General features: G+C 38.8%; 1 protein-coding gene across 5 annotated transcripts in view; it reads left to right on the top strand.

Annotated features, from left to right (window-relative positions):
- The first annotated feature begins 349 nt into the window (after positions 1-349).
- The window catches only part of MDFIC (MyoD family inhibitor domain containing), a 50,346-nt gene continuing 25,159 nt past the window's right edge, over positions 350-25,536 (top strand). Inside the window, exons 1-3 of one of the 5 annotated variants that reach the window (XM_010706768.4) lie at positions 350-491; positions 2,379-2,531; positions 13,147-13,278. In XM_010706768.4, coding sequence (XP_010705070.1) covers positions 2,441-2,531; positions 13,147-13,278 — 223 coding nt within the window. In that variant the 5' untranslated portion in view covers positions 350-491; positions 2,379-2,440. The other 4 variants (XM_085219199.1, XM_085219188.1, XM_085219180.1 and 1 more) reach the window with 4 other exon arrangements.

The following is a 25,536-nucleotide window of genomic DNA, read 5'->3' as shown; positions in this document are numbered from 1 at the left end:
GTATTTTTAATGTTATTTCAGCGAACTGAACTTTTTGCATATTGAATTATCTGAACTTGTTTTATTTGATTTTGCTTGGGCTTATTGCACACTGCATCAATGGCAGTATGGCAACACCATCTGAAGATCCAATTCAGCTCATTCGTTTGGTTGTTTCAATCTCTATGTAGGCAGCTACACAGCAGAACCTTCACACAGTGAGTTCATGCCATCATCTTTTTGAAAAAGATAAACTGAACACCAAGACATTTACCATGTGTGTGTTATAGATAAGGTTAAAAAAAAAAAAAAGCCATAAAACCTGCATGATATCTGCTAGATAGACACATATTATCCAATGAAACACTTTGAAGGCAGGGTGTGGCCGGCTAAATTGTCGCTCCTCCCACTGTTCTGTGCTGTTTCCCAGTTTCAGAGGGAAAAACACAGGCTTGGACGTTGAGGATGAGTCATAACCTCTCTTCTGCTACTGACTCACTTGTGAGTTTGAGGTAAGTCCTTCTACCTTATGCCTGAAGTGCTCTGCCTCCAGGCCAGCAAGGAGAGAAGCAGTGTTATATGCTGGTGCTGTGGAAAATTAGGCAATGTTTTCTTAGATGAGGAGTGCAGATATTGATACCCACATTATTATTATGCAATGCAATATTAAGTTTGTGCATGCTAAATGGAATTTTTACTTGGCTTCTTCCGGACATAACGCATTTTTTTTTCCATTATATCATGAAAAAGCTTAAAGAAATACTACGTTGTACCAAAGAACATTCTAGTTTACTGAGAGACTTAAAAACGATCGTATTTCTCGGCAGAAAATATATAAACCTGAAATAGCATGTCTTTTTAGTTGCATAACACTTGCCTCTTGCACCAAGAGTGACCAATAATAAAGCTGAACAGTGATGGCTTTTGCAATTAGAAGAGGCCCTAAAGTGGGAGGTGTCCCAAAGGAAATAGCTCCTACTCAGGTATTTATGCCGTATGGTCAGTTTGTGAGCGTTGCAGGGAAATGCTCAGCTTTAAGAAGAAAACTTTTAATATCTGACCACATTACTTAGTGCTTACGATATCAGAAGCAATAACCATCAGTTTTCTTTTCCCATGTTAGGATGCAGCCAAATTTATAACTTGGCTATTTTTAATTCCTAATTCCAACTTCCTAGAAAGTACCTGCTTGTCCACTGTAATGGGAGACAGCAATAAAGCATCTTCACTAAATTACGCAAAAAATTCTATCTTTTAAAGAAATTACAGACTAAAGATGAACATGTAATTAGGAGGTGTACAGAGCTGCAGTAGGATGTGCAAGGTATCTTAATGTACAGGTACAGTGGTGCAGTAATGGCAACGCTCCATAGTGTGGGCAGCAGCAGAGCGTAAGCCAACCAAACCAATTGGTGTAATGGGAAAGAAATGTGTTTGGAGAACCACAGGTAAGGCTGCTAGGCAGGTACTAGCGGAAGGAGTGGCTTGCTCTCTGGGTTTCTGCATCTGAAAAATACTTGTCCCGTCCTTCCTCCTCGCATACCCGTGCTGTGGGAGGGACACAGGCCGGGGCAGGTGTGAGGGGCGGCAGGCCGGGCGGGCAGCAGAGCCCACAGCCCTGACCAGGCTGCCTGCTTTCTGAGGCGCGACGAGGTGAAGGCAAACAGTAACCACTGCAACGCACAACTTCTGAGGCAGCGGCTGCACCACGAGAAGTGCCTCAGCCAAACCCTACAGCTGCAAGCACTGTCCAGGCATGAAAGCCTTCCTTTCAGGGTGGTGGTTGTTTTGGTTTTTTTTTTCCTTTCTCCCTATTTCTGCCTGACGGGTTTCGGCCTCCCGGGGACTTCCCGTGGCGGGAGGCCCGGCTGGGGGCGGCCCAGCCCGCGGCCCGGCGCTGGCGGGCGGCGGGACACGCACAGCGGCCGCCCCGAGCCGCGCTCGCCGCCAGCCGGAGTGGGATGTTTCATCGTCCGGAAATGATGGCAAAGCAGTGACTGCGGCGGCGGGGGGCCGGCGGGGGGCGAGTGCGGGTGCGTGAGTGCACGCGTGTGCCCGGGGGAAGGCCCACGGGGCGCGCGAGGCGGCGGTCGCCGGGGGAGCGGGGGCGCGGAGGAGGGCCGGGCTGCGCGGCGGAGCGGGAGGAAATGCGGAGGTAGGGCGCGCCCCTCCGCGCCGCGTGGGGCCCCGCGCCCTCCGGCTGCCGGGCCGCCGCCGCTCCCCCCTCGCCGCGGCCGCCGCCCCCCGGTCCCGCGGGTATCGCCGCGGGGGGCGGGCGGCGCTCCCGGCCGCGAAGTTGCCGCCGCTCCGTCGCTGTCCCTCCGCGGTCCCGCGCCCCGAGCCGTGAGTTTTCTGCGTAGAACGCGCTAACGAGTCCTTTCGCGTGCTTGTTCCTGCAGGGCGGCGTGTTAGTTCGGCTGGAGGGAGTGCAGGCTCTGCGCTACTCGGTGAGAGCTGGCAGATGTCCCAAGTGAGGGAACCTCTTCCTCCGGGGCCTGAAGGGCCAGAGCGGGCTCCGAGTGACAGCGGCGCTTTGATCTCGCTCCCTCGAGGTGAGTCGCTTTAAAGTTTCTCGGTAATTGTTGCGCCTTTTATTTGAATGATGCGTTTACTGACTCGTTCTTTGGGTTTTAACCCCTCGCTGCTCCCCGCTTCCTGCCCCTCCTTGGTGTACCTCTGTAACACTTTCACTACCCCGCCTTTATTGTTTCAGCCAGAAATATCCTATGTAAAAAACGCGAAATGGGAAGAAGTAAAGGATGCACTGGTGTCAGCGCTGCTTCTCACTGCTTGAAAAACTGCAGTCACTGAGAGGCAGATGCTGCTCCTTGAAACCGCCTCCTCGTTGCTCAGCTTTGGCGTTTGCTTTTTGGAGCTCTTTGCCAAGCTCCTCTTCTTCTCAGCCCTGCAGCGAGTTGAGAAGGGCAGTCCTGGGCCAGCAGTGCTGCGCAGGTGGGAGGGCACGCTCCTGTTTCTCCTCTTAGTTTACTGTGGTGCTGCACCTAATGCCTGTTCAGAGACTATTCACTTGTTTTGTGTTTACTGCTCTACTGTTCTTCAGAAGTGTGTTCATCATAGCGAGAAATCCTTCAAACTGTGTGCCGTTTGCACTTGCACAGAGTATATTGATGCTCTGATCACCTTCATGTAGAGGAGTTTGACAAGGTGTTCTGTAGGTTGTCCTCAAAGCAGGGCAGTGTGTTTGCCTGCTGAGTTCTGGCCTGTGAAGATGAGACTTATTTCTTTTCTTACGTTTACAGCTACTGCTTTGTTTTTCAGAGTTCTGACAGCAGTTTTCTGTCTCTGAAGAACAGACAAATAAGGTTGTTCAAAGGCTGTGACTTTATACATAAGAGGTTAACTTAGCAGAGCCTGGTAACTCAGTTGTGCAACAGCGGATTAAAGATGCAGCCTCTGCTTTTGTAACATGGAAAATCAATAGCTGTGTGAAATCAAAGTTGAAGACTCATTTGAGAAACCAGAAAGTATCCGTAGCAAAGTTTAAAAAAAAAAAAAAAAAAAGTCTGGCAGGGAGACATATTACATTGGCTTATACTTGTCTTATTGTTTTGGGTTTTTTTTTTTTTTGTCCTGGAGAATGACTCATAACTTCTAAACAGTAAAAAAAAAAATAATAAAAGAAGATTAGATACAGAAGATCAGGCGGAACAGAACTCTCAGAACCATGTTTTGGCCAGAAAAGAACAGTATTTGTGATACATGCTTATTTTCTATGCTTTTCTCTGTCATGTAATCCAGTGGCCACCCTGGTTAAATGCTTTGTGTAGGCCATACATCCAAGTTAGAGGAGTTTCAAGCCAGTGAGCGAAGTAGCCTGGAGAACAGTCTTCTTACAGTACCACTTTGAATTGTGTTTTAACTATTAAATAACGTTGTATATGATTCAATTTCCGTAAGATTTTCAATACCTGCTCTTCTTCTTATGGAAAGTAAGGAGAAGAGCAGTGGCCTGCACACAGACAAGTTCTTTGCAGAGCCTGAAAGGCACAGCTGCAGCTCAGAGCTGTCAAAGTGAAAGGTTGTAGAGTGACTTTTTCAGGGATCACTAAGGTACAAAAAAGTGTAATGTCTTGACTCAGGCTTGCTCACCGGCCACACCTTTCAAGGCACATGATCAGTTTTAAGGGATGTGCATAATTCACAGAAAGATAAAGCCTTTTTCATTTTTTTTTCTAATTTCAGCATTCAAATGTGCCTTTTAAAAAAAAAAAATTCTAGTGAACTTAGATTTAAGGATAACTGTTGATATTTGTTGCTTTTTTCAAGTCTAATTCTGTTGGGGAAATGGGGGTGGAAAGAGGAAGAGGTGAGTTCATAACATTTCCAGTCTATATTCCAGCATTTCTGTTGTCAGCTTTGCAGTGTGTGGTTACAGGGTTAGGTAGTTGAGATATTCCAGGACTGAAGATCTCAGATAATATATCTGGAACTTTCAGCACTCTCCAGCACTTTCTGTACCATCCCACAGGGCACACAAAGTACACTGACTACTGTAGAATTTGGAGATAATTGTAAAAGCTGTGGCTGAAATTCACATTATTTCTGGAAATGGGCTAGAGTTGTAGTAAGTTGAAATAATTATTATTATTATTAATAATTATTACTTGGAATCATCTCCTAATCACAGAATCACAGAATCACAGAATTGTAGGGGTTGGAAGGGACCTCTAGAGATCATCGAGACCAACCCCCCTGCCAAAGCAGGTTCCCTACACCAGGTCGCACAGGTAGGCGTCCAGGCGAGACTTGAATATCTCCAGAGAAGGAGACTCCACAACCTCCCTGGGCAGCCTGTTCCAGTGCTCCGTCACCCTCACCGTGAAGAAGTTCTTACGCACATTCGTGCGAAACTTCCTGTGCTGCAGCTGATGTCCGTTTCCCCTCGTCCTGTCTCCACGTACCACTGAAAAGAGACTGGCCTCACCGCTATGGCCGCCACACCTCAGATATTTATAAACCTGGATCAGGTCCCCTCTCAGTCTTCTTTTCTCAAGGCTAAACAGACCCAGTTCACTTAGCCTTTCTTCACAGGGGAGATGCTCCAGGCCCTTCACCATCTTTGTGGCCCTCCGCTGGACTCTTTCCAAGAGATCCCTGTCTTTTTTGAACTGGGGAGCCCAGAACTGGACACAGTACTCCAGATGAGGCCTAATAGATGAGGCCTAACAGATAGCTGATGACTCCCTATATTTACGATGACATCTTTTGGGTTTGTGTCCACCTAGGAATAAAAATTCTTTAATCAGAAAAAAATAATCTACATGCAGCAAAGTTTTAAGTACATCCTAATGAGAAAAAAATTCTGTTTGGTAGCAATATGTGTTCTATATTTGTTTACCTGTTGTAGATATCTTGCTTCCTGAGAACAAACTTCTGTTCTCTTCTGAAGTTCAGTGAAGTGTCATAAAAAAATCCAAATTTTGAGGTGCTCATTTTGTTTGCTCTCATAAATATTCAGATGCTGAAACCTAATTGTTCTTTTTCATAAAAGGAAAAGAAACTCCAGCTGACCTGTAAATACTCAGCAAATAACTATGCTACAATGTTAAGTTCTTTTGTTTGTTTCCTCCACTTTGGGTTGAGATTTATCTTGGCCTACAGATGTGGCATTCTCTGACTTTCTCAACTTGAGAAAACGTTCATGCATTGCTTTAAGCAGTAGACTCTTATCTTCTCTGCTGCCACTGTTCTTTTCTAGTTCATTTTTGATTTAACACATATATAAATATTTGTGAGAATCTTGGGACTTTGCTCTCCACACTGTGAGAGATAGTTGATGAAATGGTACTCTTTTTTTGGCAATATCAATACTTGGTTTCAGTCTTTCAACCATTATTTGTGTGAATAGTGTGCAGCTGAAAGAGAATGACAGATTTAACCTAATTTCTGCAAACACTGGGTTCATGTTTTGCCACGTCTTTGCAAAAGCATAAGTCTAGTTGTGAGCTGTTGTTCAAGATTTTGCTCACATCATCTCTGATCTTCTGGGCTCCATAGGTCTTGGAATCAAAGTATGACTATATCTACCTGTGTGCAGTACAATGTAGTCAGAATGCGTATCGTATCTATACCAGTTTACTTTGAGTGTGATCAAGTATTTTTAGAGCTGGCAAATGGCGGAATAATTCAGCATCCCTAAGCAAGGAATTTGACAATTTGTAACCAGCAGCCTTTCTGCTTTAAGGAAAACATTTTGTATATTAGAGGTCACACCATGATTGTTGCTTAGACTATGGGTAGACTTCTTCCATTAAATCCTCTGCGTTTGAATAAACCAGAGAGTGCAAGAGAGAACTTCGACAAACATGGAAGTATATTTTGGGAATCAAGCCACATTTTAGAAGATGCAACATTATCATCTATAGAGTATCTGGAATGCTTCTACTTTTGCCCATTATCAACTGATTGAATAGAATAACATGTCAATTAAAATTTAACTTTCTGAATCTGCAAACAGTCTAAAGAAATGAAGAATAAAAATGATAATCACACTTAAACTATTAGAAATTTCGAATAGCCATTTAGACAATGGAAATCCATTAGATTTCTTTATTGTGTGATGTGGTGTGTATGGCAGAGTCTAGTAGAAGTACTAAGAGATTCTGTAAGTGGCTGTTCTCTTCTGTGCAGATCATCTTGTTGTTGCTGAGTGGAGATTCAGTTATGTTTTGGTGCCTGAAGAAACCATGTACAGCAATATTAGTTCATTCAGAACCTCCACTCAGAAAACCACAAAAACAATGTTCTCTTCTTCAGCAATGTGATTCAAACCCCTTAATGTTCTGTGCCTTCAAGTGTTTTCATGACCAGGAGCACAACAGCGCTAGGTAAGATGAGGTGACAGAAAACTCAATCTGGGAACATCTGGGAATTCTTGAAGCAGCACCTATTACTGTCACCGTGACTGTTGCGCTTTACTAGCAATGCCCCATTGTTGAGAGTAATGGATTTTTGTTTTAATGGTTAAGTTATACACGCAAATTGCTCAAACCTAGGAAGGGTTTGCCCTATTTGAATTTCTACTTAATCTGAAGAGAGTTTAGAGAATCTGTGTTAATTAGTTTTATAGTTTTCTGTCAGCAGTAAAGCATTTATTAAACGTTACTGATTACAGTACCTAAAGCTTCCAGAAGTGTCTGACTCTAGCTAGTCATAATAATACACTTCTGCTTTCAGTTTCATGTACATGCAGTTCCAGTAAAGTGATTCATGTCTACATGGGTGTGATAGACTTGTACTTCACAGAGCTGACTGTTAAGGTCTTGCATCAAATTTGAAATATTTTTGTTCTATCTCATAGGCAAGCTTTATATTGCAATCATTCTTCTCAAATTCTATTTCAGACCTTCAGAAGTTAGGCATCACTTTAAACACTTGATTTTTCTTCCTGTTAAGTAGTATCCAGCTATGAGCGTGTCTTTGCTAGTGTTGTCATTTGGATCAGTAGTGCTGTTTTGAACTGAACCTCCTGTTCACCCCTGCTTTGATTTGCTTTCCTGGGGAGTGACCTGGACTGGATTCCTTTTGAACTAAATAATCTGGAAGATGCACTGTAGGAATGTGCCTGATGCAGCCTAGCCAAGAAATGATCTTGAGACTAGAGCACTAGTCCAGAGTGTGTAGGTCGCTCCAAAAGTAATGCCTCCTATTTATTTCCATGGGTCTGCAACAGAGACAAAGAATACAGTGACACTATTTGATACAGAAAAGTCTCAGCTAAAAAATGCTGTTTTTCAACATAGTCACCACCATTAGCTGTTTATTTTCACTTGTGATGAACAGGAGCCTGCATACTTTGCTTCTAAAAGTCTGTGTCAGCAGAGGTGACCCACTGTCAGTGTCACCACTGCTGAAACACCACCCACTGGCTCACTGTGCTCACATCCACTGTTTGGTCTTCATAAATATTCATCAAGCATCAATGAATCTCAATGGACGCAATTTTTTCCACATGCAGGAGTTCACCGACACGCCTTTTCTTTATACACCCTTCCATGTCAGACGCTGCTTTATAAGACTATCCCTCTGCTGCCATCTGTCGCACAGCAGCACCGTGTAAAGGAATGTTGATGGGATGGTTCAATCCCTACTGCCATACCACCAACATTTGCCTCAGACATTGCGGGCTGATATAATAAAATAGGAGGCATTACTTTTGGAGCAGCCTTTATGCATCCCATCAGTGTCATAACTAGGTGTCTAAGTAAGCTTTACCTCACGCTTTCATCATTCTTCTGCCCTTATATAGTGAAAGTGTTGAGTTGTTCTGTTTCGTGGTGGTCAGCTATGCAAGTCCATTCTGCTTGTTCCTGCATCCTTGATGAGAATGATGCACTCAGGTTTCCAGAAGGCTTTCCCAGCAGCTGCTTTTACTTGATTTGGTGCTGCCTCCCATATTGTTGGTGAACAGAAAATGAATGCCATAACAACAAAGCCTTTAGTTGTGACAATTGCAGGATTTTTAACTTTTTTTGTCTGCCACGCTCTGTATCACTACGTGAACTTTGAACCAGTGTCTGAAGTCCAGTTTGTCATGTTTAGGTCTAGCACTTTTCATCATTCAGCTTTTTGGAAGAGAGGGCTATGTCAGTTTATGGTATTATGTGTCATATAAGAAATAGAAATCAGCTGCCGGTGACAGTATTAGGTTATCTGACGCACTCAATATGGGAAGTCGATTTTATTTTTTTCCTTGTGGAGGGGCTGGATAGTACATAGTTTCTATGCATTAAGGTATGTTTCTATGTTTGATATCTCAGTCTTGCTGTAGCTCTGTTTGAACTCATTGGGACATATTTCTGTGTGAGCTGAAGAGAGGCGGTAGGTGGTTGGAGACAGCTAGCAGGTAAAGGTATGAATGGACAAGCACTTAAAGAAGGAGAGGTGGGTGTTTGTCAAGGACTGAGGTGTGTTCTTCAAATGCACATCCTTTACCTGTTTTTATTTTGTGTTTTCTGTCAGTTTGCATGCTAATGAAACCAAAACAGAACTTAAAAATCAATATTGCAGTCATTTGCAACTGCAAATACAAAGATTTATTCCATTAAATATAGATGTATTGCTATGTAGTTCTAGAAACAAATATAAAAAGATTGTGACTCAATGAATTAATGTAGCATAAAACAAATTTATATATGCTTTAATAATTCCAAATAACTCAGAAGTAGGAGTCCACTTTGTTCATTTATTTCATGAAACAGACATTTTTAGATGTGAATCAAGTTTTTAATTTTTATCTTGTCCATAACATAGATACAATTTAGATTGTTAATTGTCCCTTTGGCCTCCATGTTCCTTCTTTTCCTTATTTAAACCTTACATTTGTATAATTCCCTGCACGAACAGAGTTTGTGCCCATGCTTATGTTCATGATAAATCACAGAGTGATCTGTGTGGCTATCAAACCTACAGGACTCTTGACTAGGAGCTCAGCTCAGGGACTGCTGCTCGTCTAGAGGAGGTACATAGCCATCCGGGTTACTAATCAGGGTGCTGAACACATCAGTAGAACCAAGTATCTGGGTAAGAAGCCTGTGTTGCTTTTGTGACATAACCTAAAGTAACTTGCAGTGGTTTTGAGGAGAGATTGGATTTCTAAGCACAGCCAGACACAGAACATAATGGTTCTTTTCCTTCCATCATTTGAACTGTGAGGAAGAGCATCTGGTTTTCTTCTTGGCTGTCAGTTTTGAAGGTTAGTCACCGGAGAGTGGAAGAGTGTACTAGATGAAGCAGAAGCTAACATACCAAATAAATATTACATAAAATTTCTTAAGGCTAAGCTTAATTAAAGCAGAGAAGTGTTACAAATTTATTTGAAAATACAGCGGAAAAATGACATGCTTGACTGTGGCAATATCCAGCCATTAGTACTGGTGGTTGCTGCAGGTTTTATTAACCCTGTTCTGCCACAAGCATGGCACATCAGAGAACACTGAGGTCTTTATGTGCATTTTTACTGGTCTCATGAATTCATTACCTTTTCATTACCCGTAACTATTCTTACGCACCTAAACCAAAAAATAATGACATCAACAAAATACAGACTCATGTGTGATCAGTTGATATGTTGATGCTACACTTCAAGAGGGATAAGAATAAAAAGAGAGATACTATGATCACATCATCAGTTGTTTCTTGTAAGGAAATAGTAAATAAATGCCTTTGTACTAAAATTTAGGACTGGTGCATTTCTGAGAAAAACAACAATTAAGACACCAGTATTTGTTTATTTTCTGTTCTTTGCACGTCAGTTTTTTAGTAGTGTGAACTTACAAAAAAAATTTAAATACACACAACTTAAGGCAAACTTCTTCTAAATCCCCACTGCATCAAGTCTGGCTAGGATGGAAATAGGTTTCTTCATAGCAGCCAGTGCTGTGTTTTGGATTTCTGACTAAAACAGCATTGATAACACCAGTGGTTTTGCTGTTGCTGAGCTGTGCTTGCACAGCATGTCCCTTAGTCACTTGGTGAGAGGCTGGGGGTGGGCGAGAGGCTGCCAGCTGGAACAGCTGGACTGAACTGACCATACCATGTACCCTCATGCTCTTCAGCAAGAACTGAGAGAAGATTTTTTGGGAGGATGTATCTGTTGCCTGAAAACCCGTGGGAGGTGGTGAGCAATTGCCTTTGTATCACTTGCTTCTGTTTTGTTTCTCCTTATCTTCACTTATTACTAGTGTATTTCGACCCACAAGTTTTCTCACTTTTGCTCTTTCTGCTCTCTCCCCCATGCCCCACCGGGGAGGGAAGGAACAGCTATGTGGTGCCTAGCTCTGACCTACTACATCCCTGTGGAAGCATCTGACAGGAGTCTGGCTTCTCTGTTGGGTGATGAAGAAGTGGGAAGTAAAACATCAAATAAATGCTTAATGTCACTGATGCAATTTTGAAGTTATTGTTAGGAACATTCATGGGGAAGATTTAATACAAATTTAATAAATCAAAGAGTAGTCACTCAATTCATGTTAATTGGTATTCAATTGCAATTGTTCTCTTTGTTTCTTAATAGCGCTTCTTTCTTGTTAACTAATAATATTGTTTACAAGGTTTTGACTGGCTGTTTGTCATATCCAGCTAGAACAATGGAAGTAAACATGAAAAACACAAAACCTGTAAAGAAAACTGTTTATGTATATACTGAACAGAAAACACGCAGAGGAATGAAAACTAAATTCCTATGAATAATGATGTTTTGATTGCATTCTGCACTCCTTCAATTTTTGTAGATAAAAACGTGATCTAGAACACCAACAGCCCCACAAATGCTAGTAACTAATCTTTCCTTACAGTTGTTTGTTGTTTACTACATCAAATAGTAAGGCACTACAAACTTGTATCCTATACAAGAAAATTGTATACAGCAACTCTCCTGTTTTTTACTACAGCTGCAGGGTAGATATTGTTCTAATCTTAAGTGTTGTTACTGCAGTAAAGTAGTTCAAGAGCAAAATCTCTTAAAATAGCTCATTTAAGCTTACTCTGTATGAAAAGGAGATTGTACTGTGCTTGCAGTTCTTCACGCTAGCTCTCCCTAGGACACTACTTATTTTCATTCAGCCTATTTCAGAGCACTTTTCAAACACTTTTGAGATACATTTGCACCTAATGCCCAACTGCACAGACAAAATTGTTATACTTCAATTCAGTCATATTTGTGTCTGATAGATATCTGGGATAAATAATTTGTGACTGAGGTCTGTGAAAGAGCTTCAAGAAAATCTGTGATTGATTTTGGTTTTGGTTTTGGAGAGGATGAGTGTCTAGATGAAGTTAGGTTATAAAGGGCAGTATGCAAAATTCCTCATTGAAGTTGATGAATATCTTTCCAATCAGTGAGGTGACTTTACACCAATCCTGATGAAATTATTCATCTTAGGATGGACTTGAGGAGATATTGACAAGGTATTGAGGAAATGGTGATATGAGGGAGCACTGAGAGAGAAGTAACATGTAGGTAGCAGGATCAGAAATTTCAGAGGCAGAAAATAATAGAAGAGGAGCAGCAGTGCTTGAAGGCTCATGCTACTATACATATAATATGGCATATATTATTTTGAATGATGTTCAGTGGCTCAGTTTAATAGGGTGAATAACAAAGGCAGAAAGTTAGGATTTAAAGTCAAACTACTGTTGGCTACATAAAGAAACTAACCATAGAAGCTGTAGAAATAAGTGATTTTTCTGCATCTCAGAGCCAGAACAATTGCTTTACTAGGGGATATGAAATCATTACATTGTGATAAATTTTTCATATATATGTGTATATATATATACACACACATATATATAGTTTATAAACAGGTTCTAGTTTGAAAAAAAGAGATCTAACAGTTTTCAACAGCTGCTCTTTTACAGTAGGCATTACATCTCATACATGTACTGAAAAGTAATCCACATTGAAAATGATATAAGCTAATATTCTACAGCAGTGAATATGAAAGCTGTCAGTCACCTTGGTTTGAGAATATAAAGGCCATCAGAACACAAATACCTGCTATCTTTTAAAGTAAGCATAAGAATTTCTTCTCTGGAAACTTCCCTGCATCTTGTATATGCTCAGAGAGGAAAAATAATTCTTTTCCTTACAGGCTGTTGAATATAATTACTAATTCACAATCTAATTTTTTAGTGGCATACTGTTAAAATAAATTCAATTGTAGTCATCATTGATGTTTCAAAAATATTGATCTTCAATCATAAGTTGCATTGTAAATAATGGAAAACAGACTTTTGTGGAATTTCTGTAGCTTTTATGTGCCAGAAGCACATGCACATGGGCAAAAAGTAATGTTTTTTTGTGTGTGTGACAGATTGAAATTGTTATCTGAAAATGTCATGGAAAGTAACTGAACATAAACAAACTCAATTGTTGTTGTTACAAAAGATGTTATTGTGATGACTGTTATTTTGTGTGACTAAACAAATGATAACTGAAAGACTTTTTTTTAAGGAGGGAACATTTTCATCTGGTTAGGAGAACAAAAATTGTCTTTTTTAGGAGTTATATCTAAGGAAAATATATGAGATGTTAATGAAAGTTGCACTGTACGTTCTCTAGTTTTTAACTTTTAAATACAAGATTTGCTCACCCAGAAGAAAAATACCAAAGAAACTAATAATCTCACATTTCTTTTGCCTTAGAAAAAACTGACCAACAGAATATTGCAGCAGGAGATAAAGACATAAACCAGTCTTCCAGTAACCAAAGTATACAGCCAGAGATACAAGAGCAGTCTGTCTGGGGAAATCGCACTGATGGTGACCTCATCAGAAGTAAGTATTTCCAGAACAAATTGCTGCCATTTAGGCTTGCTTTAGTCGTGTAAAGGGGATACTGCCTGTTGACTCCCTTAAATGTGTGTCAAATGCAATTGTTTTGCAACTGTCATGCATGTCTGAGAATTTGTTTCCTGGAATGACTTCTGTCAGCATCTCTAAGAAACAATTTGAAATAACAGTGTGATGAGTGTGGTGTAATATAATATATACCTCTACAGGATCAATATTTTAACTCTTAATTATATATTCTTCTAGTAAAATTTGTGTCATTTAGTAAGCACGTGAACTGCAGTATGCAGCTGTGCTCACTCTCATCACCTCAGATTTCTCAGGTTATGGAGGTAAACCATACTGAAAGCAGTTTCTTCCAGATACACTGAGTCAGATGTAATTTTAAAAAGAACCTTTGAATCTTTAGGTAGCTAGTCCTCTCAAAAGTTGAAGAGTGCGGTATGACTAGGTTTTAGACCTAAAGTATTATAGATTGGGGTGTTCAGGTGTTACATTTTTTTTTTCTTCCCAGTTGTTTTTTTTCTGTAAGCCCACATTCCTAGTTTATGTCTTAGGTGCTTTGAATCATAAAAAGTGTAAGATTATTCCCATTTTTCTCTCCTCAGGATCATGTGTTGTCCAAAAGATCATTTTCAATTGTACCCTCCTGGGGAGAAAGTATTTTAGTTACCAGAGCTAATGCTACTTTAAAATTCTGTGAATTCTTGAATCTGGATGTTGAAGGGAGAGGCAGCATGAAAAATTCTTCTTAATTATAGGGTGTATTCAGGAAGCAAAAGGGCTGAAAGGAGAGTGGTGCTCCAGATTCCAGTCTGAGATCGTTGTTTGACCACATGCTTTGGTCTTTCTTTACACTGCACATACACTCCACTATTCAAGACAGATAAATTCATATTTTTTGAGCCCATTTTTGCAATTGTTCATTTTCTCTGGAGTTATACAGTTTATTTTTCTCTTTACATGATCGATTTCTCACAATTTATAAAAATATTTCTTCATGGGCAATAAAAAATTGTTTTACATGATTTGGGAGTTTCCTTAATCCCTAAGGATTATTAATTTAGGCCTAGTACAAGCAATTGGCCAGTGCTTTTGTTGAGGATGTGGTGTGTGGATGCAGGTGTGGTGTTGGCTATTTTTGGAGTGTTCTTACTCTAATTCCCCATTTAGTCCCAGACCTTTGGGAAAGCAAATTTATCTGGTAGTGGTTTAACAGCATGCCTGAACTATGGAAGGAAGGAAGAATCAAGGACAGTAGTATGGCAGTGCTGTGTTTCCTCTGATCTCTTTGATACAAGGGTGTGTATTGGTTGCACCAAGGAACTGCATACATTTTTCATTGTATGGTAGAATTTGCAGCAGATTTTGCAAGTTGCTGGTAGTGAAAGAAGTGTGAAGTGGCTCGACAGGTGCAGCTGTATGTTTCTGGGATGGGAATGAAAAAAAAAAATAGAAAAAAGGCTAGATGCATGGTAAAATTCAGAGGTATTTTTTTTGTTCTGTGCATAAAAGTGCCCTTCCTGGAGTTCTTCCTGGTTCACCTTTGTTGAAAGCAAATTTAGGTGAAAGGTGGAAGTTTCTGTAACTCCTTGTCTTGATAATTGTTTAATATACTAGTGGTTTATTATGAGTTTGAGTAGCTGTTGTGACACACTACTTTCTGTTTCAAGTTTGATTTTTTTTTTTTTACCCTTTAGTGTTCCTATCAGCAAACAAAATCTTCTAGAAGGAAAGAAGAATTGAAAATGAGGAAATTAATGCAGCTTTTTTTTTTTTTTAATTTTTACTTTTTTTTGTCTGTGTCTATGAGTAGAGAAGTCAAAATTGAGGAACAGTCTAAGACTGAATGACAGATATCTCTTGTAGCATGCAGGAGGTCTACAAACTAATCTATATGGTAACTAAAATCAGAACAACGGAAGTAGGAGAGAGAAAAGTTGGTTTATCACAGACACCACTTAAACACTTAGTTTTTAATGACTGGCAGTGTAGCTCAGAATCACTTTCATTTGACCAACTCTGTTATCTCGCTAGACTAAATTTTGTGGAATATCGCATATTGAAAGAAACTTGAGGTTAGGAATAAACAGTTTTGACATTCAAAACTGTTTTAAAACTGTTCCTTTAAGCTGCTTTAGACAGGACACACTTCAGTTTTCTCAAGAATTAAGCAACTAGTCGCTACTATCCTAGTGATTTTCTCTTTTTTTTCCCATACACATTGTTTTCCTGCCCCACAGCTGATACTTAATCCATTAGTGTTAGTTAGTTTTCACTTTATAAATGGTTCCAGCATTTATTTTCCAAGGTTCTCCTTGTTTGCAGCTGTTTTATCCTGCTGTTATATGGAAGTAGATTAATCAGTCAGTTTTACTGGCACACCAACAACGAAGTCCAGTGTTAGAGACTCTGTAATGACTTCATTATGTATGATTTCTTATTTGCACTTGTAAACTCAGTTTACCAGGCAACATCAATAAGCTGAAATACTGCACTCATTTTCCACACGAAGACACTTTCAGTTCACCTTTACTTCACAATCCCTTTCTCAAGCCACTTTTAAAAAAGCTGTTAGATTAAGAGACTTCTCCCAAATTACCCTTTCCATAACCTGCTTTGGAGCATCCCTTATCCTCAGAATGAAAACTATCATAGTATTCTGGCCAAATGGCTAATCTTGGGAAAGCATTATGTATTTATTTAAGCAAGGAATTAATGGGCTTTGAAAAGAGCTTGAGTCGTGATAGATGAGAATTATCTTCCAGTACAACCCTGTGCTTCAAAAGGCTACTGTATACTGACATGTAAACAGGGAGAGCTAAATAAGATGGAAATGTTTATATTATCTCTCAGTATTAATTGTTAATGGTTTTCATAACTGTTACTGGAATACTGTGTTCAGTTGGAGAAGGATCAGGGAAGAACCACAAATATCTCAGGAATGGTTGAAAACATGCCGTATTGTGAAAAAACTCCTGGAGTTCAATCTGTTCAGTATTAGCAAGGAATGACTTAGAATCATAGAATCATACATCTTTAGAGTTGAAAGGGACCTCTGAAGGCCATCCAATCCAAATCTCCTGCAGTGAACAGGAACACCACAGCTTAGGGCCTTACCCAGCCTCACCTTGAAAGTCTCCAGGTCTCTCAGCCCATCTTCATTGGAGAGGTTCCATTTTGTGAATCATTTTTGTGGCTCTTCCCTGGATGCACTCCAACAGGTCTACGTCTCAGACTTGCTTAGTGCCTAAGAAGCATGATGCCACAATGAACAAATCCGGTAAGATCGGTAAATCTGGTAAATGCTCTGACTGTAGCAGACAAGAACAGCAAAGGGAGAATTAGATTGAATGTATGGAGGTTCATTTGGGCTGGAAATAAGGTGCATTTATTTAGTTTAAATTAAAGAATATTTGAGAACCATTAGAACTGCCAGATGTTCCTTAGATGCGTTAATTTGACTTTGAGAAGTGACCATTGCTTTTCAGATCCTTCAGTTTTAAAACTTTAGTGAGACAGAGTCTCTTTTCAGTGTAGTTCTCCAAACTGGAATAACTAGATTTTTTATACGTTTTTTTTCATTTATTTGGAGCAGTGCTGAGACCTGTTCCTTACCCTTCACAAATGCATACATAGTTTACATTTTGTTTAAGACTATGGTGGTCTTGCTTTTAAAAAGAGCTTAGACTTACATAGCTCCATCTGCTTTTTCTTTGCTTTCTGCAATGTATTTTAAATATCTGCAAACACCTTCTTCTTATTTTCATTTTATGATCTGGTAGTCTTTACTGGAGACGTTCTGCTTCTGTTATCACTCACCTTTGGCAAGTGAGAAAGAGCAAGTGTTAAACCACGTAGCAGCGTAGCCATCGGCAACAGGAATGAAACGTAGGAGTTTTTGCTGCTCTGCATTACCACAATGACCTGCTTTGTTCTCTAGAAAACATAATTTTGTCCTTTAAGAAGAAAAAAAAGTGGTAAAGGTGAATTTCAGAATGTTTAGTCAAAAGTTCTACAGAGGGTAGAGGGTAGGTAATTGGCAGTGTGTGCTGTTATGTAGGGGAAGGAATGCTTAGGAAAGAAGAAAATGCCAGTGCCAACACTATTTGCTTGTGAGGATTTAATCTCATTTCTGGTTCTCAGGCAGGACCTTAGCTATGTGATATTTAAGAAAACAAAAAACATCTACCATAGATTCAAATTGTCATGAATAATTGATTAATAATAATCCAATTCTCAAGATTAAATACCTAAAATATGCCCATGTTTTACAGATAGAAAGGTCATTGCTATCCATCATTTCCTAGCTTCAATTGCCTCTTTCTCCTCCAGGAAGCAGCCTCCTGATAAGAGTGGTTCTTTAGGGAGGGAGATGCTTCATTCAGCTCTGTGGGAATTAAACAATTTAGCATGTTCCCGTGCTCACTCTTTTATTAGTACTTTCTTGCGTTTTATTTTATTGAAATCTAAAATTAGATTTTTTTATATTTTTGTTTGAGATATTTTACATTGATGTTTTTACTTATAACGGCGATTTATTTAATTATAATAGTAATATTTGGAGATTCCCTTTTCCTGCTGGCTAAGTGGGTGACTTCCATAGTTATGCAAGCTTGGATTTGGGGCTATTTTTGCAAACGAGTAGATAATTTGTTGTTAGAGCTGTTTGTTCCATTTGATAATCAAACAAAAGTACCTTTTCTTGTATAGAGCACAGTCATCTTACTGTGATTGTGATTATTTCAGATGACTGTGTTCATACTGTCTAAAAAATAGTACCAGTTCTTGAGATAACTTAAATGACTCTTTTCAAAGTTAGAAAGTATGACACTTACAGACTTCTTTCATTGTAACTGAATGTGTGAGTATGGAAGTTGTGTAGAATAGATTAATGGAAATTATTCAAAATATCTTGCTGAGTCTGAAGGGTGTATTCTTTTACTTCAAAAAGTGATTGCATAATGTTCCCTATATATGCAGGTACTTGCTCCATCTGGCTGTGAAGAAATTTGGGGGGGAGGGCGGCTATGAATGAATAGGACTTCAATCAATTCAATACTTAAACATTGAAATACAGGAATGCAATATTTGATATTGTCTTCTTTAAAAAAGACAAGTCTTTGAGAAATCTGGCTTGTAGAAGTTAATGCAGTGTGAAGCACACATCAATATACAAACTCCCCTCCCAGAAAGATTTTCTAATCCTTTCTCCAGCAGACAGCTATCCTGTGTCTCTCTCCCCCTGACCTGGCAGATCTTACTGTTTCTGTTCCAAAATTCCTCAATTATTCTCACGCTTATCAATGAGCTTGATGTTCTATTGTTATTTATTATTTATTTGTATCATTATTTTTTATTCCAACATATTGTAGTAAGATGGTAAGCAATACATGCATTTTTGAAAAATTTCTTTCAAGGTAATGTGCATCATTAAATGCCTCTAGAACACACAGAAGCTATAACACCTGTGCAGGACCTTTGGATTTAATTTACTTTGAAGATGAGCCTGTTTGGCTGAAGAGAAGAATAAGGATTAGCTCTTGCAATGGGCTGAGAAGTGCAAATAGGAAGCCATAAGTAGCTGCTATTAGGATGCCAGTAATTTTTAGCAGTTTGTAGGTGGTGCACACATACCTCAGATTTGATGATTCTGCTGACACTGTTAAGGTTTTTCTCTTGCGGTTTTAATGTGTAATGATAATGATTATGTCCCTCTTCCCAGTCTCTGCCTGGAAGACTTCTGCAGAAAGAAGTGTTTTGTTTTTTTTTCCCCAGACTGTGTATCTGTCTTCTTGCCATTTTGGTTTCCTCTTGGAATTTTTGGGATGACGTGACTCAGATGAGAAAGTTTTGTATCCAAGACATTTCACAACTCCCTGTTACACAACCATATCATTTTCATTTAATTTTCATTAAATACCATTCTAATCAGGAAGGTGTAATTACAGTCTTCACAGAATCACAGAATCACCAAGGTTGGAAAGGACCTTCAAGATCATCCAGTCCAACCATCCACCTATCACCAATAGTACTCTCTAAACCATATCCCTCAACACAAAATCCAAACGTTCCTTGAACACCTCCAGGGTCGGTGACTCCACCCCTCCGTGGGCAGCCCATTCCAGTGCCTGACCACTCTTTCAGAGAAGTAGTATTTCCTAACGTCCAGCCTAAATCGCCCCTGGCGATGCTTGAAGCCATCCCCTCTAGTTCTGTCACCAGTTACACGAGAGAAGAGGCCAACCCCCAGCTCACTACAACCTCCCTTCAGGTAGTTACAGAGAGCAGTAAGGTCTCCCCTGAGCCTCCTCTTCTCCAGACTGAAAAGAATGTAATGTAAGACTGGGTCTTCAGTGTTATCTGAAGCCATTGGTGATCCGAGTGTCACTGCTGCAGTTAATGGGATGCAGAAGGTTTCCATGTAGCCTCTGCCCTTTGACTCTAGGTTGAACATTTTGAAGCACTGCAGTTAATAATGGAATGTGGCTAGTGAGGAATTTGCACACCCTGTGGTGACTCCATGCTAAAAAATAAAATTTTTGCTTTTGCTGATCGGTCTGTAGAACAGTAGTTAAACTTCAGCGAGAACTTTACGCTGTACCTGATGACCACTGATAAATGCAGTATTGTGCATATCACCGATAGCCAGAGTTACCTGAAACCTTTCATTTTTTTGTTTTACCTTACTTCTGACTCTGACTACATCATCTGAATATGTGGTCTGAGGCTGAGGTTTGGATGACGGTAATCATCAATGCCAGACAAAGGTGAAGTTCTAAGTAATGTAAAGTAATGCTTGCTGTGTTTTGGCTTGAAGTAAATTGTATCTTAATCTCAGAATATTTTCATTTGTTGTATCAGTACAGTCTCAGAACCCATGTGCTGTTGTGCCTTAGCACAGAATAATACTTATTCTTTTCCTGATTAGTTCCTCATATAAGGAAAAAAGCACAATATGTTTGTAGTGGTTCCTTAAAAGGAAAAATAGATTTCTTGAGTGGGTTCTGCATGAAATGTTATAATACAAAGCCAATGAGTCAGTGTAGTTTCAGTCTGCTATTTTCAGTAATAACGGTATTCAGTTAGCCAGTTTTAGCAAAAAAAACACCAAATTACAAAGTGCATGGAAGTATCGTCATACAAGTTGTACTTTTGGGAACCTGTTTTCTTGTAGAAATGTCTTGAATGTAAACCATGGCAAAACATCTGGTTTTTGTTTTTTTTTTTTCTTCAATGTTTTATTTTTGTTATCATTTGTGGATCACTCAGAGTAATTTTATACACCTGGGAAACAGTAGTGCATATTGTGTGTACATCAAAATTCTGAAATTAATTCTTCAAAATTTAGAGAGCCAAACTAGTTTCTAATCTTCTGTATTTACTGATATAAAAGGAAAAGATGAAGAGGGGCTTAAGGTCACATCAGAAAGCTTAACTAAGTAATTACGGTTAAATATTTTTCTTCTTTAAATAGCAATCCAGAGGAAAGTAAGGTCTGAATACTACTTACTTATTCTGCATTCTGGTAATATCTACAGTGCCCACAAGTGCCCTTTCCCTGAAGGTATTTTTGTAAAGGACGAGGAAAAACAGGGGCCTGTGGCCTATTTGCATGTTATTGTGTTGGTTTTCTGTTTTCTCTTAAAAATAAAAATATAAAAAAAAATCATGACCCAGACCCAGAAGGTCCTTTTGAAAAACATTCAAATGTCAAACAGCTGTGGTCACTCAGGCTATTTCTAATACTGGTTTTAACTCATTATACTAGTGAGGTATGCTTCCAGAAATATTGAGGTTTGATTTGAGGAAGTGATGAAATACTTGCCACCTGAGTCTTGGCTATTCATAAATGAGCTGTAGTGTTCTGGCATGTAGGAAATACAGTTTTCTGTGGTGACTTTTCTTGAAATTTGTGATCATGAGTACTAACTAAGAGCATTCTAGCAGCATTCTAACACAAGAGTTTTCAAATGCCAAGTTCTGTATTGGGGCACATGGAAATAAGAGACAAATTTTACTTGAAAACTTGCCTCTCTCAGAGTCTGTGCAAAATCTTGTTTGTCATGTTTTTACTTTAAAGCTGTAAGTGCTGTGACATTTGCTTAGAGAAAATTGTAAGATTGAGCAATGTTAATATTAATTACAGAATTTCAAGTAAGAAACTATTTCCTGATACAGAGGTTCCTCAAGTTTAAGTGAGTTTTATTGATTTATGGCTCAGACTTAAGGTTGTATAATGTTTGCATAAAGTGTTATGAAGTTTGCTTTTGAGACAAGTCAAGTAGAGCAAACTGTTAGGCAAGCCTATAAAATATGTGTCCTGTGTGTCAGATCTGACCTTCAGGGCAAGTTTTTGCCCCAGGGAAACGGTATAGGCTGTTTGCGTGTTCCTTAGCAGAGCAGGAGTAAGCTTGCCTCCATGTTTGGGTAGCTCCAAAATGCATCTTTCTTAAAAACTGAGTCTAATCTGGTTAGAAGGCACTCCTCTTTATTAGGAGACATGCATCTTTTGACTGCTATTCTGTAAGTTGCAAGTTAAATAAAATTCGTATTTTAACAGAAAAGCAATGAAAGATTTGTGTGATGACCACAATTGGCCGTAAGAGCAGTTAAACTGGAGAACGCTTTTTAGGTCTTCTATATAGATTAGTGAATAATACTCATTTTGCTTGAATTCCAACACAAGGAAAATGTTGTGTTTTGACGAGGTGATTTGGGATCTTCCTGACTGGAAAGATTTATCTGGATCATCAAATTGAGTTTTTCGTAGAGGTGACTGAAAAAAAAAAAAAAAATTCAGATGATAAGCCAAAATAAAGAGCTAAGTTGGGATAATGCATATGGAGATTTCATGTAAGTCATTCTATCAAATTAAGCCAACTCATTTAACAATTCAGTATTCACTTTGTGAACTTAAAAATAAACATATTTCCCTCTTAAATAAATGCTAATATAAGTATACTGTCTCTTTCTAGTGACAGTAGTTTATATTGTATTTGTAGTGTAAAATTGGTATTGAGAAATATTTTTACATGGAAATAGACCTTTCAGTGGAACAATGCACAGACCACTCTAGAAAGTGTTATGTAGTGTACCTTTGTGTATCTGAAGTAGTCATAAAATTCTTCCCCATGTTTCGTAACCATCCTCATAACAGCTATTCTGTAAACTGTTCTGTTCAGGCTTGAGACTTGGAAACTTTAATCCAGTATGAGTTTTGTATTTAAAACAATGAAGACAGTGTTTAACTTCAAAAAGATGCGGAGGGGGAGAAGCAGCACAGAAGGAGAAATTTCAAGGGAGGAATTTTGTTAGTGGTTAACTATTTTGTTCTTTGCTCTTGTTATTTCCTTTGTTGTTTAATTTACCACTGTGTCTGCTTGATTTTCTAATTCCATATGTATGTTAGTGTTCTGCCGAAGGAATCTTTTCCCTATAATTCAAGTGATAAGCTCAGTTCTCATTTTAAATAAATTCTTCTATTTTGTTTGTTTGTTTTGACCATTTGTGTATTACATGGTATCTACTCTGTGACCAAAGCATTCTAATAGGGAGACCTCATTTACTGTTATGCTCACCTGTTGAACACGAGCAAATAACCTGGCAAAAACTTGCTATTATTGACATGGCTACATCCACACTGGAGATTCTGCTGGAATGGGTGGAATAGGGTGAGAACTATAGCCCACATTATCAATATTTTTTCAGATATTTGTGGAACAAGTCCTTGTGGAAAGGGAAATATGGCTTGTTTTCTTAGCTCTTGCAGAGGCAGGGGTCTACTTTGCTCTCAAAACTTAAACTTAGTGTTAAAAATAATCTTCACAGATACTATAAAGGAATGGCAATTGAAGGTTTTAATCCTAAAATCTTTCCTTTAGAAATTATGGTAATTTTGAAGGAAAATAAAGAATATGGATTCTTGACATCATTGGAAGAGATGTGGTGGCTATCATGGTAGAGTCAGAGTTGGAGGGATGTTGAAGGTTTGTTCTCATTCTTAATAAACCATGTTCAGTGCCCTCTTTTCCATATTAATTTTATAAATTATGAATAGAAAGAAAAGGATGATCCGTTCTTGTTCTGGTTACTGTGTCTCAAGGGCATTTTTCTCTTCTCTGCATTTTCTTTACCACACCCTTACCCCACTTTTTTTTTTTAATTATTATTATTACCAATCCTTTTTAGCATTTCCCCACTTCTTTCTCTACTACAATAACACAACTGTAAGCAGTGACAGGAGGGTCATGTTTAGAGGGTGGCTGGAAAACTCTTTAAAGCGCTTTAGTATGAAGTCCTGTTCGCTTTGACTTGGTGTGTTAACATCAACATTTTAAACAACTTCATAAGTAGCAATGAGAACCTTCTTACTAAAATCATTGTTTTTATTACTGGAGAGTGAACAGTAAATTAAAATTGTGAAAAGGTATGGTATGGTGGATTCAGGAAAAAGACCAGCAGTTAAATATAAGAGCACACTATGAAAATCTCTGCTGTTATTATGTGGGATTTAAATTTTTATAAAACAAAAACATTAACTTGGTCTTAATCTTTGTAGTTTCTAACAAAAGCTGAAAGTTAAAGGCTCAAAATTGAGAATGCCAATAGAAAGGATATATTTAAAGATAAAATGACTGATAGTGTTTACATAATCTGAGTTGGCAGTACTGTGCTGGAAATAAACCAGGAATTCTGACTAATTAAATATAAGGTAGCCTGGGGATGTTCCCATTGTATTCTGTTAATCCCAGCAGCCTAAGAAAACAGTGTGGCACAGTAAAACGTAAACGTAACTAGTTATGATGGACGGACAATAGCAAAAAGGGTGCTGGTGTTAATTCATAGAGGCAAGGCTATAGCAGCAGTGCAAATAAAATGGCATGAAACTTTAGTAGAGTTGATAAGGATGTTTCAAAAATGCTGCAGTTGTGTCCTTTTGGCAGTTAGTTTGTTGTTTCCTAAGAGTTTTTCTGCTTGGGGCCAAGAAATGCAAGGAGGGAGGCTGACGTGTTCCCTCAGTGCCAAAGAGCTGCACAGCACAAAGGGATGGAGGCAGCAGTTTGGCTTGTTGATGACCAATCTTCTTGAGCTGCTGGTGCTGCTGAAGGCCTGAATGCTTCTGAAGGCTTTTGTATAAAGCAGAGGAAGGTTGTTTGCACATAATGTAGTTGCTGTCTTTGCTATGGAGTGAGGATTGGTACTGGCCTTTTGATCCTTCTGGGAAAGAAAGGGTTTCTGCTTGTGCTGTGACTTACTGAGGCTCTTGAATTGTGAAAGGACAAAAGAACACGGGCATAACTTTAAACTGTAATGTTTTCATTTAAAATGCTGTTTCGATCTTATGAGTCCTGCTTATGTGCAAAACCTTCTAACCAAGAGTTCTTAGACGTAAAAACCGGTACTTTTCAGTATAGAGAATAAAGCTGACGTAGTACAAATTTCACTGCTCTACCTGCACTCCATTTAAAAAAAATAATTGTGATTGGTGTGAAAATTAATTTTCTTTTTCCCCTAAATAAAAGGAAATGTGTCTTCTAAATAAAAGACAAAGCAGAAGGTTTTATCGTAAAAGATCCTGATTCAAAGCATGGGCCTTATCCAAATTTAAATGCTATAGGAGTATTTCTAAATAATAGGTGAACTAAATAAAGTTTTATAAGTTGAAAGAAGTATTTTTAATATTTAATAGAGAACGAAAATGATTCCACATGTATGCTGAGTGCTTTTGAACATGTTGAAATAAGAAAATTCGCTTTCTGTACGTTAGAGATAAAACCCAGTATTCTACTGCTATTCAATCAATTTTGTAGCATAAGGACTTGCAAGTGCTACTAGCCTCTACTATATTGAAATGGTTTGAGCATAATAATTTTGCAGAGATTTATATCTTGTTTCATGAACAGAAAGGAGAATCAGAGTTTTAGCTCGGTTGCAGGATGAAATGAAAAAAAGTTGTATGGATTGTTTTATACAACTAAGACAATTTACCTGTTCCCTCATATGATCTGGTACTTTCTCCTTTAAATTAATGTGATTGTTTCTCTGAATTTTTGTGCTCGTCACTGGTGATTCTTAATGTGACGCTATATTTTTCTAGCAGTACAGATTTGCAATTGTGTGACTCTGATATCAGAGCTTTCTTGGGAATTGTTTGAGCAGCTTATGTTTTGTTTCCTTTCAGGAAACTTAGTGCATCGTTTTACAGGAAGTTCAGTCTTCACCAGATACAGTCAGCACTCT

This window comes from Meleagris gallopavo, chromosome 1 (assembly GCF_905368555.1).
Source record: "Meleagris gallopavo chromosome 1, MGAL_WU_HG_1.1, whole genome shotgun sequence".
Lineage (NCBI taxonomy): Eukaryota > Metazoa > Chordata > Aves > Galliformes > Phasianidae > Meleagris > Meleagris gallopavo.
This window is presented reverse-complemented; position numbering and strand designations above follow the sequence as displayed.